Source organism: Dendropsophus ebraccatus, chromosome 8, assembly GCF_027789765.1.
Source record: "Dendropsophus ebraccatus isolate aDenEbr1 chromosome 8, aDenEbr1.pat, whole genome shotgun sequence".
In the NCBI taxonomy this organism is placed as follows: domain Eukaryota; kingdom Metazoa; phylum Chordata; class Amphibia; order Anura; family Hylidae; genus Dendropsophus; species Dendropsophus ebraccatus.
In genome coordinates, this window is record NC_091461.1 from 4,875,631 (window position 1) to 4,897,381 (window position 21,751).

The 21,751-nt window shown below is 50.8% G+C and overlaps 1 protein-coding gene across 9 annotated transcripts in view; it reads right to left on the reverse strand.

Annotated features, from left to right (window-relative positions):
* Positions 1-5,832: 5,832 nt before the first annotated feature.
* TDRD5 (tudor domain containing 5) overlaps positions 5,833-21,751 on the reverse strand; it is a 73,805-nt gene continuing 57,886 nt past the window's right edge. For 6 of the 9 annotated variants that reach the window (XM_069979658.1, XM_069979656.1, XM_069979657.1 and 3 more), the window contains exons 11-17: positions 20,651-20,717; positions 20,364-20,564; positions 17,680-17,820; positions 11,242-11,409; positions 11,017-11,148; positions 10,725-10,887; positions 5,834-6,583 (exon numbers count right to left, since the gene is read on the reverse strand). In XM_069979658.1, the coding sequence (XP_069835759.1) occupies positions 6,351-6,583; positions 10,725-10,887; positions 11,017-11,148; positions 11,242-11,409; positions 17,680-17,820; positions 20,364-20,564; positions 20,651-20,717 (1,105 nt within the window). In that variant the 3' untranslated portion in view covers positions 5,834-6,350. Of the gene's footprint in view, positions 6,584-10,724; positions 10,888-11,016; positions 11,149-11,241; positions 11,410-17,679; positions 17,821-20,363; positions 20,565-20,650; positions 20,718-21,751 lie in introns of all 9 variants that reach the window. The other 3 variants (XM_069979660.1, XM_069979661.1, XR_011364206.1) reach the window with 2 other exon arrangements.

Sequence of the window (21,751 nt, forward strand, 5' to 3'; positions counted from 1 at the left end):
TCAGCTCCCTGTGCTCTATAGGACATATCAGCAGGTTACATGCTTCATCCTCAGCTCCCCCCCTCTATAGGATATATCAGCAGGTAACAGGATTCATCCTCAGCTCCCCGTGTTCTATAGGACATATCAGCAGGTTACATGCCTTATCCTCAGCTCCCCGTGTTCTATAGGACATATCAGCAGGTTACATGCTTCATCCTCAGCTCCCCGTGCTCTATAGGACATATCAGCAGGTTACATGCTTCATCCTCAGCTCCCCGTGCTCTATAGGACATATCAGCAGGTTACATGCTTCATCCTCAGCTCCCCGTGCTCTATAGAACATACCAGGTTACATGCTTCTCCTCAGCTCCCCGTGCTCTATAGGACATATCAGCAGGTTACATGCTTCATCCTCAGCTCCCCGTGCTCTATAGGACATATCAGCAGGTTACAGGCTTCATCCTCAGCTCCCCCCTCTATAGGACATATCAGCAGGTTACATGCTTCATCCTCAGCTCCCCCCTCTATAGGACATATCAGCAGGTCACATGCTTCATCCTCAGCTCCCCGTGCTCTATAGGACATATCAGCAGGTTACATGCTTCATCCTCAGCTCCCCCCTCTATAGGAACTATCAGCAGGTTACATGCTTCATCCTCAGCTCCCCGTGCTCTATAGGACATATCAGCAGGTTACATGCTTCATCCTCAGCTCCCTGTGAGGACAGAGGAGCCATTACTACAGGTAACAGGTGACAGTTGAGGTCATGAATGATGTCACATACATCGGCTGCTCTCATCTTTCAATTGGGAAAACTTACACAATTGGTGGCTGACTAAATAGTGCCCCCCCTCCCCCCGTATATCATATATTTGGTATCATAACATACAGAATTGTCTCATCTATTAAAATATACCATTTTTATTCCTGCATGGTGAAAAGTGTAAACGATAAGAGAAACAAAACACCAGGATTGATTTTTCTTTTAACCCTTTGAGGACCAGGCCCAAAATGACCCAGTGGACCGCGCAAATTTTGATCTTAGTGCTTTCGTTTTTCCCTCCTCCCCTTCTAAGAGCTCTAGCACTGTCAGTTTTCTATCTACAAGCCATGTAAGTGCTTGTTTGTTACAGGAATAGTTGTACTTTGTAATGGCGTCATTCATTTTACCATAACATGTATGATGGAATTCCAAATATATTATTTATGAAGATATAAATAGGTGAAATCGTAAGAAAGAATGCAATATGGTAACGTTTGGGGGGTTCCTGTGTCTACGTAATACACTATATGGTAACAGTGACATGACACTATTATTCTATAGGTCAGCCCGAACACAACCATATGCAGGTTACACAGATTCTCTAATGTTATATATATATTTTTTTTTATGAAATCCTTTTTTTTGGCAATTAATTATAAATAAAATGGGACTATTGTGACGCTTATAACGGTTTTATTTTTTCACCTACGGGGCTGTATGGGGTGTCATTTTTTCCGCCATGATCTCTAGTTTTTATTAATACCATATTTGTGAAGATCGGACGTTTTGATCACTTTTTATTGATTTTTTTTAATATATAATGTAACATAAAATCGGTAATCTGCGCACTTTTTCCCCTCTTTTCGTGTACGCCGTTTACCGATCACAATGACGCTTGTTATACTTTAATAGATCGGACAATTACGCACGCTACGGTATATTATATGTTTATCCATTTATTTATTTTTATATGTTTTATTTATATAATGGGAAAGGGGGGTGATTTAGACTTTTATTGGGGGAGGGGTTTTGGGGTAGTGTGTTAGTGTCTTGAACTTTTTTTTTAACACATTTGAAGTCCCTTTGGAGGACTTTTACATACAGTACTTTGATTTATACACTGATCATTGCTATGCCACAGGCATAGCATTGGTCAGTGTTATCGGCGATCTGCTCATTGAGCCTGCCTGTGCAGGCTCAGTGTAGCAGAGCGCCGATCGGACCGCACGGAGGCAGGTGAGAGACCTCCGGCAGTCCGTTTCAACGATCGGGACCCCCGTAGTCACACTGCGGGGGTCCCGATCGGTAAGTGACAGGGGACTCCCCCTGTCACTTACACTTAAACGCCGCGGTTGCGCCGCGATCGCGGCGTTTGAGGGGTTAATGACACGCGGCAGCGCGATCTCTGCAGCGTGTCATTACCGGTGAGGTCCCGGCTGCTGTTTGCAGCCGGCCCCCACCTGCTATGAAGCACGCTCCGCTCCGGAGCACGCTTCATAGCTGGAGAAACACCCAGGACGTAAGGTTACGTCATGGGTCGTCTGGGGACAGACTTCCATGACGTAACCCTACGTCCAGGGTCGTCTAGGGGTTAATTATATATCAGGGGGGGGGAAAAAAAATCTAAAATTTTCTTTTACTCCAATATATCACCAAGAAAAGCTTTGGGTCATGGTACAAAACAATCACTTCCCAACCAGCCCTGTAGCTGGAAAAATAAAAGCGTTACGGTTTTGAAACACTGCTTCAATGTGACCTGGACATCCGTGTATCGATGAAGGGGATAAAGTGAATGTACCATCAGGTTCATCAATGTTTTATTTGACCTTATTTGATTGGTGCCGGCATGGGGATCCCCGTGGTCCTTTTTATGAAATGGTGCCCGGTTCCTGCACTTGGCACTGGTCTTTTCCCGAGCACTGGCCCATAGCCATGGTGACAGGCCATAACTATGTTCTGTGTACTACTACTATGTTCTGTGATGAGTTGGTGGAACTTCGTCTCTCATGGATTCTTTGTTTAAATGAATGAACAAACTGAACAAAGTCCCACCAGTGCCGATCCACTAAGCCGAATATCACAATCCCATGTTAGTATTGGACTACATACATATAGCTGTGTGTCCATGAAATGGGCCTTTGGGCCTGGGCCAGTTGCGGCTCACCCTATTAGTGGTGGATGGTGGACTGAGTGTTCCCAGGTTCATTGTACAGTGCAAATCTGCATGTAGGGGCCGAAATCACATCCCAGGGGCCGGAGGCATTTTATCACTGAGGTGAAGTATAACAAAGGAAGTGTTACGTTCTACTTATCTGAAGTCCATCGTATGTCACATCTGATCGGAATTCTTCCTTATTCCCTAAAGAACGCGCTAATAATAAGAGGGGAAGGAGGAAAACACGCTAACAACGAGAGGGGAAGGGGGGAACACGCTAACATGAGAGGGGAAGGGGGAACACTAACAACGAGAGGGGAAGGGAGGAACACTAACAACGAGAGGGGAAGGGGGAACACTAATAACGAGAGGGGAAGGGGGGAACACGCTAATAACGAGAGGGGAAGGGGGAAAACACGCTAACAACGAGAGGGGAAGGGGGGAACACTAACAACGAGAGGGGAAGGGGGAACACTAACAACGAGAGGGGAAGGGGGAACACTAACAACGAGAGGGGAAGGGGGGAACACGCTAATAACGAGAGGGGAAGGGGGAAAACACGCTAACAACGAGAGGGGAAGGGGGAACACTAACAACGAGAGGGGAAGGGGGAACACTAACAACGAGAGGGGAAGGGGGGAACACTAACAACGAGAGGGGAAGGGGGGAACACGCTAATAACGAGAGGGGAAGGGGGAACACTAACAACGAGAGGGGAAGGGGGGAAACACTAACAACGAGAGGGGAAGGGGGAACACTAACAACGAGAGGGGAAGGGGGAACACGCTAACATGAGAGGGGAAGGGGGAACACTAACAACGAGAGGGGAAGGGGAAACACTAACAACGAGAGGGGAAGGGGGAACACGCTAACATGAGAGGGGAAGGGGGAACACTAACAACGAGAGGGGAAGGGGGGAACACGCTAACAACGAGAGGGGAAGGGGGGAACACTAACAACGAGAGGGGAAGGAGGAAAACACGCTAATAACGAGAGGGGAAAAGGGGAACACTAACAACGAGAGGGGAAGGGGGAACGCTAACAGCTAGAGGGGAAGGGGGAACAGGCTAATAACGAGAGGGGAAGGAGGGGAACACTCTAATAACAAGAGGGGAAGGAGGGGAACACTAATAACGAGAGGGGAAGGGGGGGAACAGGCTAATGAGAGGGGAAAGAGGGAACACGTTAATAACGAGAGGGGAAGGGGGTAGGACAGGCTAATGAGAGGGGAAGGGGGGGAACAGGCTAATGAGAGGGGAAAGAGGGAACACGTTAATAACGAGAGGGGAAGGGGGTAGGACAGGCTAATGAGAGGGGAAGTAGGGAACACGTTAATAACGAGAGGGGAAGGGGGAACAGGCTAACAGTGAGAGGGGAAGGGGGGGAACAGGCTAACAGTGAGAGGGGAAGACGCTAATAGCGAGAGGGGAAGGGGGAACACGCTAATAATGAGGGTGGGGGGGGCATGTCAGAAAGACAGAAGATTTTCTCGTATAATATCAGATATAGGATCTTATTATGGACATAACATGGTGCCCAGTTCATTGAAAGGTAGACTAAAGACAGCCCGCTCTTCCGGTACTGGGGACGCCTACACCAGAGGGTCCCTTAGCTGTCTGATACAGGAGTGTCACAGCCGTGGTACAATGTAGCAGAGCGAGAGCAGGAAGAACTGTCAATCTACAGAGACACAGACAGCTTCCCCAATATGCATTAAAATGGACAAAAATGGGACACCTGAGGAGCCCTGAAGTTCCCAACGCAGCCACTGGTGGCAGCAGAGAGGCAGTACCACCCCTTACTGCTGCCATTCAGTGTAAACAAATAGATCATAATAGTAATAAATTTACAGTTTACTTAAGGGTACGTTCACACTTACCGGATCCGCAGCAGGTTTCATTTAAATAACTGAACACAGCATCAAATCTGCTGCGGATCCTGTAGGTGTGAACGCACCCTAAAGGGAATCAATCAGCACAATTGCACAGCTCCCCTGCCATAGCAGCCATGGCTGCAGCAATAGCTTTACATCATGTTGTTTTACACCACACAAAGCCGGGAGAGGGGCGGCAAGTAGTCATCTGTGTGGGGAGCTGCCTGTTACTAGTCACCGCTCTCTGCCTGTCAATGGAAGCCACTAACGGGTCTCTCTGCCTGTCAATCATCTGTGTGCTGACAGACAGAGCCATGACTGGTCACGAGAGGCTCCCCACCCAGATGACTAGTTGCCGACCTTCTCCTGACCTTGCGCGGCATAATACAACATCTTTTTCCTCAGTAGCAATAAAGCTTCTTCTGCAGCCGCGGCTGGTATATTGTCCAGGAGCTGCACAGCGGAGCTCTACTGTACTGCAGGGAACCATATCAGCACAATCGTACTGACCGCTTCCCTTTAAAAAAGAACAATTTTATTTATGGAATATCTCTTTAAAGCGCAGCACCAAAACTGTGCTAACCTGTGGGAAAGCGGCCTATGAAGTCCTATGGACTGAGGAACTAAGCGCTGAACCGGCAGAACCAAAGGCCATCACATAACACACTGCAAACAAAAGAGAGGTTTAATAATCAAAAGAAATACAAACTCAAATACAAACAAAGTGACATTTTAACATTTCGCCAAAAACCTTCAGGGGCTGAATCCTGGTGAGAAGTCATTGTGGTGGGAACCAGACCTAAGGAGGATCGGTCACTGTATCATGGTAAGGAAAGCAGGGACTAGATCACTTAGAGAGGTGACCTGTCCTCATACTATTCATGTTCCTGAAGCACAACCAAAGTATTAGAAGAGAAATAGACACTAAAACTAAATCAAATTATGACCCCAAAACAGAAAAATTCTCCACGTGACAATATAGCAGTATCATCTACTGCAAAGTATAACCATGCGCAGAACGTGCTCATAGAGGATGATGGTTACACCTTTCCCGGGTCAGTCCCCATAGAGGATGATGGTTACACCTTTCCCGGGTCAGTCCCCATAGAGGATGATGGATACACCTTCCCCGGCTCTGTCACGCAGAGTCCCCATAGAGGATGATGGTTACACCTTCCCCGGCTCAGTCCCCATAGAGGATGATGGTTACACCTTCCCCGGCTCAGTCACCCAGAGTCCCCATAGAGGATGATGGTTACACCTTCCCCGGCTCAGTCCCCATAGAGGATGATGGTTACACCTTTCCCGGGTCAGTCCCCATAGAGGATGATGGTTACACCTTCCCCGGCTCAGTCACCCAGAGTCCCCATAGAGGATGATGGTTACACCTTTCCCGGGTCAGTCCCCATAGAGGATGATGGTTACACCTTCCCCGGCTCAGTCCCCATAGAGGATGATGGTTACACCTTCCCCGGCTCAGTCCCCATAGAGGATGATGGTTACACCTTCCCCGGCTCAGTCCCCATAGAGGATGATGGTTACACCTTCCCCGGCTCAGTCCCCATAGAGGATGATGGTTACACCTTCCCCGGCTCTGTCATCCAGTGTAAGAGGCTTCCAGGAGCCGCCAGTAACCGGGCAGCAGGTCCTAGGGCCGCGGTCGCTGAACTCCTGGGGATCTGAAATTTCGGGAACCCTGCAAGAGAGCCGCACGATACTGTCTGAGCGACACTGGAGGATTCCAGGAACAGACAGCGATCAGCCAGACACCACGGCTTCTCATCTACTGGAGATAAATGTGAACAGGGATCTAGAGAAGAAAGAAGGAAAAAGCAAATATTCAGCATTGGCATCCCATAGACAGGGACACAGCCTGCAACCAAAAGAATATACATATCCGAATTATATATATACTGCAAGAATCTTACCAAGAGAACAAAGCAGAAGCCGAATCACACACATCATACACACATACATCACAATCACATCACACACACACATACATCACACACACATCATACACACATACATTACAGTCACACATGGATCACACACGTATCACATTAACACCACACATCACACATACATCAAACATATCATACACATGTAAGCCGTGTACCAGGATGCGCTCCCCAGGATACAGTGATGTCACGAATGAGGAAAGCGCCTCCAACGCCAGGTTACTGCACGTTACTGAAACATACTAAGGTACCAAAGGTCCTAGCAACTCAAATATAACAAAATTATATACAATCAGGCTTAAGCTGAGACCCCTGTGCTACACAATGTGTGGCCCGGAAATATGTTGTATGATACACACAGAAACTTGACCTACCAGCGAGCTCAGATAGGGCGGCTGCCATATACCTACTAATCCCCAGAATAAACAGGGACCAATGTGTGTGTGGGGGGACTCAGGGGCGTTTGCGGTGTAGCACAACAGCTCAAAATCTTATAAGCTACTTACACTGTTATCGAACCACAAATAACAATATAACAAGACAAATGGCCGAGTATGCTGGGACGTTGCTTACACAATATAATGCGGCCTGTCACAGACAATAGCCCTGACTAAACTATCTACAGGCCCAATATCTGTCCTGGAAAGTTTGGCGTGCACGCTACTGACCCGGGTCTCCTTTAGATGGTTGCTGAATGAGGGGGCCCCTCTTGCCAAAGTTCTGTAGATAAGATGGTGGTCGTTTCTCTTCTCTTCACAACAGCTCCTATGCTCAGCGAATCTCTCAACAGGACCCAGTCACAGACTAGTATGGCTGCTCTCCACAGCAGTTGGGGGGCCCAGAAGATATACGCTTCACATAGATGGTGTAAGGTCTCAGTATACATCTACTACAGCCAGCCCTCTCAAAATGGCCGCTCCAGACTTCCCTCAGCTCATCCTTCTTCTTCCCTCAGGTCACATCTTCCAACTGTCAGGTTCTTCTCCCTTGAGACCAGTCACATCACACACACACACATACACACACACAGACACACACACACACACACCAGTCACATCACACACACACACACATACACACACACAGACACACACACCAGTCACATCACACACACACACAGACACACACACCAGTCACATCATACACACACACAGACACACACACACACCAGTCACATCACACACACACACAGACATACACACACACAGACACACACACACACCAGTCACATCATACACACACACACACACATACACACACACACAGACATACACACACACAGACACACACACACACACCAGTCACATCACACACACACACACACACACACAGACACACACACCAGTCACATCACACACACAGACACACACACACACCAGTCACATCATACACACACACAGACACACACACACACCAGTCACATCACACACACACACAGACATACACACACACAGACACACACACACACACCAGTCACATCATACACACACACACACACGTCACATCACACACACACCAGTCACATCACATATACACACACACCAGTCACATTACACACAGCTGTGTGACTCCTCCTTAGTTGTCCCGGCTGTCGGTCTCCTCCTTAGTTGTACCAGCTGTGTGTTTCCCCCTTAGGTGTCCCGGCTGTGGGTCTCCTCCTTAGTTGTCCCAGCTGTGTGTCTCCTCCTTAGTTGTCCCGGCAGTGTGTTTCCCCCTTAGTTGTCCCGGCTGTGGGTCTCCTCCTTAGGTGTCCCGGCTGTGGGTCTCCTCCTTAGGTGTCCCGGCTGTGGGTTTCCTCCTTAGTTGTCCCGGCTGTGGGTCTCCTCCTTAGTTGTCCCGGCTATGTGTTTCCTCCTTAGTTGTCCCGGCTATGTGTCTCCTCCTTAGGTGTCCCGGCTGTGGGTTTCCTCCTTAGTTGTCCCAGCTGTGGGTCTCCTCCTTAGTTGTCCCGGCTGTAGGTCTCCTCCTTAGGTGTCCCGGCTGTGGGTCTCCTCCTTAGGTGTCCCGGCTGTAGGTCTCCTCCTTAGTTGTCCCGGCTGGGGGTCTCCTCCTTAGGTGTCCCGGCTGTGGGTTTCCTCCTTAGTTGTCCCGGCTGTGTGTTTCCTCCTTAGTTGTCCCGGCTATGTGTTTCCTCCTTAGTTGTCCCGGCTGTGGGTCTCCTCCTTAGGTGTCCCGGCTGGGGGTCTCCTCCTTAGTTGTCCCGGCTGGGGGTCTCCTCCTTAGTTGTCCCGGCTGGGGGTCTCCTCCTTAGGTGTCCCGGCTGGGGGTCTCCTCCTTAGTTGTCCCGGCTGTAGGTCTCCTCCTTAGTTGTCCCGGCTGGGGGTCTCCTCCTTAGGTGTCCCGGCTGGGGGTCTCCTCCTTAGTTGTCCCGGCTGTAGGTCTCCTCCTTAGTTGTCCCGGCTGTGGGTTTCCTCCTTAGTTGTCCCGGCTGGGGGTTTCCTCCTTAGTTGTCCCAGCTGTGTGTTTCCTCCTTAGCTGCCCCGGCTGTGGGTTTCCTCCTTAGTTGTCCCGGCTGGGGGTTTCCTCCTTAGTTGTCCCGGCTGGGGGTTTCCTCCTTAGTTGTCCCGGCTGGGGGTTTCCTCCTTAGTTGTCTCGGCTGTGGGTCTCTTTTGCCTCATCACGGCGGCCCTCCTAGACGTTCTCCACACTGCAGAAAGCCACAGCTATTTGCACCTTGGATCAGTCACTTGCTGCAGTTTTCCAGTGGAAATTCAAATTTAATAAAAATAGTTTCAATTTACTTTGACAATTTGTTTGGAAGGTCACCGCCAGTCTCTCGTCTCACAATTAGGAGGAGTGTAACCGCCGGTCTCTCGTCTCACAATTAGGAGGAGTGTAACCGCCGGTCTCTCGTCTCACAATTAGGAGGAGGAGGAGGATCACCACCAGGCTCTTGGCTACAATTAGGAGGGTCACCACCAGGCTCTTGGCCACAATTAGGAGGAAGGTCACCACCAGGCTCTTGGCCACAATTAGGAGGAGGGTCACCACCAGGCTCTTGGCCACAATTAGGAGGAAGGTCACCACCAGGCTCTTGGCCACAATTAGGAGGAGGATCACCAGCAGGCTGCTCTTGGCCATAATTAGGAGGAGGGTCACCGCCAGGCTCTTGGCCATAATTAGGAGGAGGGTCACCACCAGGATCTTGGCCATAATTAGGAGGAGGGTCACCACCAGGATCTTGGCCATAATTAGGAGGAGGGTCACCACCAGGCTCTTGCAAATTATTAGCCACAGCACTCAATACTTACAGTGACACCGTCCCCTCCTTTTGCATTCTGACTTCTCTATAAAGGTGTAACGGGTACATTTTGCAGTTTTCATACCTTATTTTATCATACATCATGGTGCTTGTTCCAGTAAAAAGGTATCTGTTATCATCTGCGGAATGTGCTACCTGGGCGGGGCTTCTCGCCCCCATCGAGCCCGCTCCTCCGTGATGCTGTCTGCGCATAGGCCCGCCTCCTCAGCGGTCATTGGTATGGGCAACCTAGAAGGGGTGGGCCTAGATCTTTAGGTCAGCCCGTTAAGAGGGCAGGGTCTAAACTGCTCTGCCAACACAGAGGGTCTGGGTCTTCAAAGGCATTGTGGGTGGGGCTAAGTGGCGCTTCAGTTGAGAAGCCCCGCCCAAGTGGCACAATCCGCAAATAATAAAAGATCACTTTTTACTTGAATGAGCATAATTTGTGTCACTTAAACTCGTGAAATATTTGCCCCAGCACTGTGTGGGTAACTCTCCTCCTCTGCCCCTTTTTACAGCCATTTTTGGCCCCAAAAATTTGGGTCCCTATTGATATCAATTGGGTTGGGGTCTGGGTTTAGATCTGTGTTGTTAAACCTTTTTTATTTTTTCATGTTTGCTATAACCCAACCATGGGTCCGCTCATCACTAGCATGGTGGGATCAGGAGAGACGGCTGCCAAACAAACTAATGTTTGACCAACAATGCTAAGGTGTATGGGAGCCCTGACTCCTACGTAAGCTTCTTACCAAGAAGATCTGCCGCAGGCTGAATGGCGTTCTCAGACTCCTCACATTTCCTTGGAGGGGACTGTGGAGATTTCTCCAACACATTTGTCGACTCAATGAGAGAGATGTAAAATTCCTCTAGAGGTTGGTGCAGACCCTCTCCATCACTTCTATGTGTAACATGCTGTAAAAAAACAAAGTGTAGCAGTCATTCAGGGCACTATGTACTGCAGACCCTCGAAGAGAACAGCATTACAGCTACGCACCTCCAGTGCAGGACCCCCCCAACTAGACCAGACTTATAGCTACACACCTCCGGCACTGGCTTCTCCTCCGGACCCCCAGAGAGACCAGCAATACGGCTATGCACCTCTAGCACTGGATTCTCCTGCAGACCCTCGACTAGACCAGACTTATAGCTACACACCTCCGGCGCTGGCTTCTCCTGTGGACCCCCAGAGACAGGCATTACAGCTATGCACCTCAATCACCGGCTACTCTCCAGACCCCCAACTAGACCAGACTAATAGTAACATACCTCAGGTATTGGCTTCTCCTCCCGACTTGTACAGAGGTTCTGTGAAGGTTCTGTGGCTACTTTCAGAGATGCCAAGCTCCCGGAGAAGGACCACACTTCATCCCACACGTCTTCACCAATAGGAAAAGCTTCTAAGTAGGGCAACTTAGGATCAGCCTCCTCGCTGACCTACACACATATATATATATATATAAGAGCAGAACTATAACAATGTCTTCCTACCTACAAGAGTTATCCCAAGATTACTCAAGATCCCCAGGGCAGGTGATCGGTGATTGTGGTACCCCCTACGATCATGAGAACGGGGCTTGAGTGCCCTGCTTACTGCACATGGCAGCACTGCCTCTTCTCTAGCTGAAGAAGAGCCTGTGGAGCCTCATCAAAGAGTCTCCAAACACAGAACTAGCCAGATATCCCTCCGGGAAGGACCCGGCGATGCGCCTAGGACTTCACTGCTTTGAGCGCTTTCACTAGCAGCCGGCGGTGTTGTCGTTTGGCTGGTCTCCCTGAGATCAGCGATCTGTTTCTTCGCTAGCTGATCATTCTACTTAGAACCATAGAGGGGACTGGAGCGGCGAGCACGTACTGCGCCACACCAGAGCACTGAAGACCCCTGTCCCCATGATAGGTGGGAGTCCAGGTGGTCGCGATGCATACTCATCAGATGTTTAGGCGGCACATTGTGATGTTGTGATGTATTACCGGTGCGGCACTACAAGCATTATCTATAACCATTACAATGGTGAGGACATTCACTAAATGACAAGAGACCTGACACCATGGGGATGATATATCAACTAATGGCAGAATATTCTACAGCGGGAAAGCTGGTTTGTGGATATATTTTAGTATAACATCTTAGTTAAGATCCCTAATCTTTTTATGCTGGCGGTGACTCCATGGTTATATGGAGTCTATTCCCATAAAGATCTATAGCAATCTGCTCTGTAGCATGGTGCTGAGAGAGTAGACAGCACTGCAGGTTCCCTATAACAATATGCATTAAAGTGGTTGTCCAGCCTCACCTAAGGTCTTATCTACAAGATGGAGAACGCGACCCATCAGACCAGACGCCTTCTACCATTCCTCCTGTTCTGATGACACTATTGGGGGTGATCGGGGGTCACATGGGCTCTGATCGGCCAGCGGGGTCACATAGGCTCTGATCGGTCAGCGGGGCCCCATACACGGTGAGCTGCCATTTACTGTGTCATCGGACTCCTTTCTATTCTAGACAGCAGGACGTTTTTCAGCAGTGTGCGCTACAGCAGCTCTTCTGTGGGCTAGATTTCACCCACCCCCTCCAATATACATCAATGAGCCTCGGATCCCATCCGCCTGTCCCTGGCCATCCTTCCTAGACCCCTGATGTCCTGTCCCTGGCCATCCTTTCTTGCCCCTGTGATCCTGTCCCTGGCCATCCTTCCTTGTTCCTGTGATGCTGTCCCTGGCCATCCTTTCTTGCCCCTGTGATCCTGTCCCTGGCCATCCTTCCTTGCCCCTGTGATCCTGTCCCTGGCCATCCTTCCTTGCCCCTGTGGTCCTTTCCTGGCCATCCTACCTAGGCCCCTGTTGTCCTGTCCCTGGCCATCCTTCCTAGACCCCTGTTGTCCTGTCCCTGGCCATCCTTTCTTGCCCCTGTGCTCCTGTCCCTGGCCATGCTTCCTAGACCCCTGTGATCCTGTCCCTGGCCATCCTTCCTTGTTCCTGTGATGCTGTCCCTGGCCATCCTTCCTTGTTCCTGTGGTCCTGTCCCTGGCCATCCTTTCTTGCCCCTGTGATCCTGTCCCTGGCCATCCTTCCTAGGCCCCTGTGATCCTGTCCCTGGCCATCCTTCCTAGGCCCCTGTGATCCTGTCCCTGGTCATCCTACCTTGCCCCTGTTATCCTGTCCCTGGCCATCCTACCTTGCCCCTGTGATCCTGTCCCTGGCCATCCTACCTTGCCCCTGTGATCCTGTCCCTGGCCATCCTTCCTTGTTCCTGTCACCCTGTCCCTGGCCATCCTTCCTTGTTCCTGTCACCCTGTCCCTGGCCATCCTTCCTTGTTCCTGTCACCCTGTCCCTGGCCATCCTTCCTAGACCCCTGTGATCCTGTCCCTGGCCATCCTTCCTTGTTCCTGTGGTCCTGTCCCTGGCCATCCTTCCTAGGCCCCTGTGGTCCTGTCCCTGGCCATCCTTCCTAGGCCCCTGTGGTCCTGTCCCTGACCATCCTTCCTAGGCCCCTGTTGTCCTGTCCCTGGCCATCCTTCCTAGACCCCTGTGATCCTGTCCCTGGCCATCCTTCCTAGGCCCCTGTTGTCCTGTCCCTGGCCATCCTTCCTAGGCCCCTGTGGTCCTGTCCCTGGTCATCCTTCCTAGGCCCCTGTGGTCCTGTCCCTGGCCATCCTTCCTAGACCCCTGTGATCCTGTCCCTGGCCATCCTTCCTAGGCCCCTGTGATCCTGTCCCTGGCCATCCTTCCTAGACCCCTGTGATCCTGTCCCTGGCCATCCTTCCTAGACCCCTGTGATCCTGTCCCTGGCCATCCTTCCTAGACCCCTGTGATCCTGTCCCTGGCCATCCTTCCTAGACCCCTGTGATCCTGTCCCTGGCCATCCTTCCTAGACCCCTGTGATCCTGTCCTTGGCCATCCTTCCTAGACCCCTGTGATCCTGTCCCTGGCCATCCTTCCTTGCCCCTGGCCATCCTTCCAAGGCCCCTGTGCTCCTGTCCCTGCCATCCTTCCTTGCCCCTGTCCCTGGCCATCCTTCCTTGCCCCTGTGATCCTGTCCCTGGCCATCCTACCTTGCCCCTGTGATCCTGTCCCTGGCCATCCTACCTTGCCCCTGTGATCCTGTCCCTGGCCATCCTTCCTTGCCCCTGTGTTCTAGTCCCTGGCCATCCTTCCTTGCCCCTGTGCTCCTGTCCCTGGCCATCCTTCCTTGCCCCTGTGATCCTGTCCCTGGCCATCCTTCCTTGCCCCTGGCCATCCTTCCAAGGCCCCTGTGCTCCTGTCCCTGCCATCCTTCCTTGCCCCTGTCCCTGGCCATCCTTCCTTGCCCCTGTGATCCTGTCCCTGGCCATCCTACCTTGCCCCTGTGATCCTGTCCCTGGCCATCCTACCTTGCCCCTGTGATCCTGTCCCTGGCCATCCTACCTTGCCCCTGTGATCCTGTCCCTGGCCATCCTACCTTGCCCCTGTGATCCTGTCCCTGGCCATCCTACCTTGCCCCTGTGATCCTGTCCCTGGCCATCCTACCTTGCCCCTGTGATCCTGTCCCTGGCCATCCTACCTTGCCCCTGTGATCCTGTCCCTGGCCATCCTTCCTTGCCCCTGTGCTCCTGTCCCTGGCCATCCTTCCTTGCCCCTGTGATCCTATGTGATACTATTGGTCGGTACATACCAAAGACCCATACACTATTCAGCTCTGGTCACAGTCGCTCAGATCCTTGTACTTCCTAAAGTACTCAATATCAACTCCAAGTGGTGGCTGTTCACTAGCCCAAATTGTCACCTAACACACACCTGATCTGTGTATAAAGAATATTAGCATATTCTTTATATATTCCAGACAGGAAGTTTGGCGGTATAAATACCAGACAGGAAGGGCGGAGCTATAGACACCAGACAGGAAGTTTGGCGGTATAAATATACCAGAAAGGAAGGGTGGAGCCATAAATACCAGACGTCACAGGAAAGGCGGAGCCATAAATACCAGACGTCACAGGAAGGGCGGCGCTATAAATACCAGACACGACGGGCGGCGCTATAAATACCAGACACGAAGGGCGGCGCTATAAATACCAGATGTCACAGGAAGGGCGGCGCTATAAATACCAGACACGACGGGCGGCGCTATAAATACCAGACACGAAGGGCGGCGCTATAAATACCAGACAGGAAGGATGGCGCTATAAATACCAGACACGAAGGGTGGCGCTATAAATACCAGACACGAAGGGCGGCGCTATAAATACCAGACAGGAAGGATGGCGCTATAAATACCAGATGTCACAGGAAGGGCGGCGCTATAAATACCAGACAGGAAGGGCAGCGCTATAAATACCAGACAGGAAAGGCGTTGATGTAAGTACCAGATGTCATATGAACACCAGACAGGAAGGGCAGCAGTACAAATACCAGACACGAAGGGCGGCGCTATAACTACCAGACACGAAGGGCGGCGCTATAACTACCAGTAACGAAGGGCGGCGCTATGAATGCCACATGTCACAGTAAAGGCAGCGCTATAAATACCAGACAGGAAGGGCAGCGGTATAAATATCAGACAGGAAAGGCGGAGCCATAAATACCAGATGTCACAGTAAGGGCGGCGCTATAAATACCAGACAGGAAGGGCAGCGCTATAAATACCAGACAGGAAAGGCGTTGATGTAAGTACCAGATGTCATATGAAGGGCGGAGCTAGAAATACCAGACAGGAAGGGTGGAGCCATAAATACCAGATGTCACAGTAAGGGCAACGCTATAAGTACCAGACAGGAACAGCGGAGCCATAAATACCAGATGTCACAGGAAGGGGCGGCGCTATAAACACCAGACAGGAAGGGCGGCACTTTAAATACCAGACAGGAAGAGAAGAGCCATACATAGCAGACAGGAAGGGCGGAGCCATACATAGCAGACAGGAAGGGCGGAGCCATACATAGCAGACAGGAAGGGCGGAGCCATACATAGCAGACAGGAAGGGCAGAGCCATACATACCAGACAGGAAGGGCGGAGCCATAAATACCAGACGTCACAGGAAGGGCGGAGCCATAAATACCAGACGTCACAGGAAGGGCGGAGCCATAAATACCAGACGTCACAGGAAGGGCGGCGCTATAAATACCAGACACGAAGGGCGGCGCTATAAATACCAGACACGAAGGGCGGCGCTATAAATACCAGACAGGAAGGGCGGCGCTATAAATACCAGACAGGAAGGATGGCGCTATAAATAGCAGACAGGAAGGGCGGCGCTATAAATACCAGACACGAAGGGCACCGCTATAAATACCAGATTTTACAGGAAGGGCTGCAGTACAAATACCAGACACGAAGGGCGGCGCTATGAATGCCACATGTCACAGTAAAGGCAGCGCTATAAATACCAGACAGGAAGGGCAGCGGTATAAATATCAGACAGGAAGGGCGTTGATGTAAGTACGTCACAATAAGGGCGGCGCTATAAATACCAGACAGGAAGGGCAGCGGTATAAATACCAGACAGGAAGGGCGTTGATGTAAGTACCAGATGTCATATGAAGGGCGGAGCTAGAAATACCAGACAGGAAGGGTGGAGCCATAAATACCAGATGTCACAGTAAGGGCAACGCTATAAGTACCAGACAGGAACAGCGGAGCCATAAATACCAGATGTCACAGGAAGGGCGGCGCTATAAACAACAGACAGGACGGGCGGCACTTTAAATACCAGACAGGAAGGGCAGAGCCATACATAGCAGACAGGAAGGGCGGAGCCATACATAGCAGACAGGAAGGGCGGAGCCACACATACCAGACAGGAAGGGCAGAGCCATACATACCAGACAGGAAGGGCGGAGCCATACATACCAGACAGGAAGGGCGGAGCCATACATACCAGACAGGAAGGGCGGGCCATACACACCAGACAGGAAGGGCGGAGCCATACATACCAGACAGGAAGGGCAGAGGCATACATACCAGACAGAAAGGGCGGAGCCACACATACCAGACAGGAAGGGCGGAGCCATGCATACCAGACAGGAAGGGAGAAGCCATACATACCAGACAGGAAGGGTGGAGCCATAAATACCAGACAGGAAGGGCGGCGCTATAATTACCAGATGTCACAGGAACGGTGGAGCTAGAAACACCAAACAGGAAGGGCGGCGCTATAAATACCAGACAGGAAGTGGCGCACTATAAGTACCAGATGTCACAGGAAGGGTGGCGCTATAAATACCAGACAGGAAGGGCGGCGCTATAAATACCAGAAGGAAGGGCGGCGCTATAGGCATTGTGTACAATGTTTTGGCTACAGATTTCATTCGTGATGAGTGATGAGCTGCGAGAACCTGGAATCACACAATTTATTGCATTTATTGTACAATACATGTTCTGCTCTGTGTTCCTGGTATCTGGACAGATTTGCCCACTATGTCGCCGACTGATATACAGAGTGCGCGGCTGCAGGATCCCGCTATATCTCTGCAGTCACAGCTTCATAAACAACAGAAAAAAATACAAACCAAAATAAATTCAACCTAGAACACTATGGCGGAGATTTATCAAACTGATGTAAAGTGGAATTCTCTTCGTTGCCCCTAGCAACCAATCAGATTCCACCTTTCATTTTTCAAGGAATCTGAGTAGAATGAAAAGTTGAGTCTGACAATTCTACTTGACACCAGTGTGATAGATCTTTCCCTATGTGCCTGCCATCAGTCTGATCACGTCATGTGACACGTACTCTGATGGGTAACACCGGCTCCTGCAGGAGAACGTCCCCAGACTGTTCCAGGACACGGTCATTCAGCTCTGGAGTATCCTGGGAGATTTCTTGCGGCAGATCTGAAGAATGGATGAGGTACTGCATGAAGGCATTACGTGTCTGCAAATCACCCAAAGAGAGGAGAAGATTTACACATGACTATAACATGACTATAAAGCAGTATAACATACATGTGGCTATAAAGCAGTATAACATACATGTGACTATAAAGCAGTATAACATACATGTGGCTAAAAAGCAGTATAACATACACGAGGCTATAAAGCAGTATAACATACACGAGGCTATAAAGCAGTATAACATACATGTGACTATAAAGCAGTATAACATACATGTGGCTATAAAGCAGTATAACATACACGAGGCTATAAAGCAGTATAACATACATGAGGCTATAAAGCAGTATAACATACACGAGGCTATAAAGCAGTATAACATACATGTGGCTATAAAGCAGTATAACATACATGAGGCTATAAAGCAGTATAACATACACGTGACTATAAAGCAGTATAACATACATGTGGCTATAAAGCAGTATAACATACACGAGGCTATAAAGCAGTATAACATACATGAGGCTATAAAGCAGTATAACATACACGAGGCTATAAAGCAGTATAACATACATGTGACTATAAAGCAGTATAACATACATGTGACTATAAAGCAGTATAACATACATGAGGCTATAAAGCAGTATAACATACATGTGACTATAAAGCAGTATAACATACATGTGGCTACACAAAAAAATAGAACATACATGTATTACCACATCCTATGTTACCCCCCCTGCACTGAGGCCGCTCCTGTGTTATATCCCTGCACTGAGGCCGCTCCTGTGTTACCTCCCTGCACTGAGGCCGCTCCTGTGTTATATCCCTGCACTGAGGCCGCTCCTGTGTTATATCCCTGCACTGAGGCCGCTCCTGTGTTACCTCCCTGCACTGAGGCCGCTCCTGTGTTATATCCCTGCACTGAGGCCGCTCCTGTGTTATATCCCTGCACTGAGGCCGCTCCTGTGTTATATCCCTGCACTGAGGCCGCTCCTGTGTTACCTCCCTGCACTGAGGCCGCTCCTGTGTTATATCCCTGCACTGAGGCCGCTCCTGTGTTATATCCCTGCACTGAGGCCGCTCCTGTGTTACCTCCCTGCACTGAGGCCGCTCCTGTGTTATATCCCTGCACTGAGGCCGCTCCTGTGTTATATCCCTGCACTGAGGCCGCTCCTGTGTTATATCCCTGCACTGAGGCCGCTCCTGTGTTATATCCCTGCACTGAGGCCGCTCCTGTGTTATATCCCTGCACTGAGGCCGCTCCTGTGTTATATCCCTGCACTGAGGCCGCTCCTGTGTTATATCCTGTGTTATATCCTGTGTTATATCCCTGCACTGAGGCCGCTCCTGTGTTATATCCCTGCACTGAGGCCGCTCCTGTGTTATATCCCTGCACTGGGGCCGCTCCTGTGTTATATCCCTGTACTGAGGCCGCTCCTGTGTTATATCCCTGCACTGAGGCCGCTCTTGTGTTATATCCCTGCACTGAGGCCGCTCCTGTGTTATATCCCTGTACTGAGGCCGCTCCTGTGTTATATCCTGTGTTATATCCCTGCACTGAGGCCGCTCCTGTGTTATATCCCTGCACTGGGGCCGCTCCTGTGTTATATCCCTGCACTGGGGCCGCTCCTGTGTTATATCCCTGCACTGGGGCCGCTCCTGTGTTATATCCCTGCACTGAGGCCGCTCCTGTGTTATATCCTGTGTTATATCCTGTGTTATATCCCTGCACTGAGGCCGCTCCTGTGTTATATCCCTGCACTGAGGCCGCTCCTGTGTTATATCCCTGCACTGGGGCCGCTCCTGTGTTATATCCCTGTACTGAGGCCGCTCCTGTGTTATATCCTGTGTTATATCCCTGCACTGAGGCCGCTCCTGTGTTATATCCCTGCACTGGGGCCGCTCCTGTGTTATATCCCTGCACTGGGGCCGCTCCTGTGTTATATCCCTGCACTGAGGCCGCTCCTGTGTTATATCCTGTGTTACCTCCCTGCACTGAGGCCGCTCCTGTGTTATATCCCTGCACTGAGGCCGCTCCTGTGTTATATCCCTGCACTGAGGCCGCTCCTGTGTTATATCCCTGCACTGAGGCCGCTCCTGTGTTATATCCCTGCACTGAGGCCGCTCCTGTGTTATATCCCTGCACTGAGGCCGCTCCTGTGTTATATCCCTGCACTGAGGCCGCTCCTGTGTTATATCCCTGCACTGAGGCCGCTCCTGTGTTATATCCCTGCACTGAGGCCGCTCCTGTGTTATATCCCTGCACTGAGGCCGCTCCTGTGTTATATCCCTGCACTGAGGCCGCTCCTGTGTTACCTCCCTGCACTGAGGCCGCTCCTGTGTTATATCCCTGCACTGAGGCCGCTCCTGTGTTATATCCCTGCACTGAGGCCGCTCCTGTGTTATATCCCTGCACTGAGGCCGCTCCTGTGTTATATCCCTGCACTGAGGCCGCTCCTGTGTTATATCCCTGCACTGAGGCCGCTCCTGTGTTATATCCCTGCACTGGGGCCGCTCCTGTGTTATATCCCTGCACTGAGGCCGCTCCTGTGGAGTTTTTATTAGTTCAGCAATCTCGCTTACAAGGTAAGATCCGGGCTCCTGGGCCAGGCTGCCATGTCCTGCGTTGATCAGGACCTGGTGCAGGTAAACGTCCTCATCAGATGACGTATCACAGAGGAACAGGCACAAGTGGTCTGAGATGTACTGCAGGACCACCCCGACCAGGGGGCCACGGGCACAGTGCATCTGGAAAACCTTTATAGCCTCAGCTGACCACCGATCCTACAAAAGAACATAAAAGACAATGAAAAGCCTGACACAAGAATGGTCGGAGTAACCGCTACAAAATCCTCTGTCACATTACTTACCCCAACTGGGTTCAGACACGCCAACGTAGCGGGCACCGCCTGGGCGGGTAATGTCATGTAACATGACCTGGAAGAGAAAAGCACAGGAGCAACATGGAGAGCAAAGCAGCAGGAAGGACAAGGCTGCATTCACACTGTATGAGGGAGGGTATCCTGACCCAGAACGCCAATAGTGCCGCAGATAGCGCCACCTGCTGAGAGGGGAGAGACAGAAGAGAGAGGGGAAAGAGACAGAAGAGAGAGGGGAAAGAGACAGAAGAGAGAGGGGAAAGAGACAGAAGAGAGAGGGGAAAGAGACAGAAGAGAGAGGGGAAAGAGACAGAAGAGAGAGGGGAAAGAGACAGAAGAGAGAGGGGAAAGAGACAGAAGAGAGAGGGGAAAGACAGGGAGGAGAACCACAGAGAGGAGAGAGGGAAAGAGAAAAGAGGATAACCACCAACAGAGGAGCAACAGAGGGAATTGACAGAGAAAGAGAGAAGAACCACTGAGAGGGGAGAGGCAGAAGAGGTAGAGAGGAAAGAAAAAAGAGAGAACTACCGAGAGGGCACAGACAGAAGAGAGGGGGAAGAGACAGAGGGAGAGCGAGAGAGAGTGGGAGAGAGACAGAAGGGATGAAAAAAGACAGGGAGAGAGAGTGTGTGTGAGAAAGAGATTGGGAGAGAGCGTGTACAAGAGAAAGAGAGACAGACAGACAAAGGGAAGAGAAGGAAGGAAGGAAATGTGTGGAAGAGACAGGTATGTGTGACAGATATCACAGGGTCGAAAAGCATGTGGCACACAGCAAACACTCCAATCACACACACCCGACAGACAGGAGAGGAGACACCACACACACCAGACAGGAGAGGAGACACCACACACACCAGACAGGAGAGGAGACACCACACACACCAGACAGGAGAGGAGACACCACACACACCCGACAGGAGAGGAGACACCACACACACCCGACAGGAGAGGAGACACCACACACACCCGACAGGAGAGGAGACACCACACACACCAGACAGGAGAGGAGACACCACACACACCAGACAGGAGAGGAGACACCACACACACCAGACAGGAGAGGAGACACCACACACACCCGACAGGAGAGGA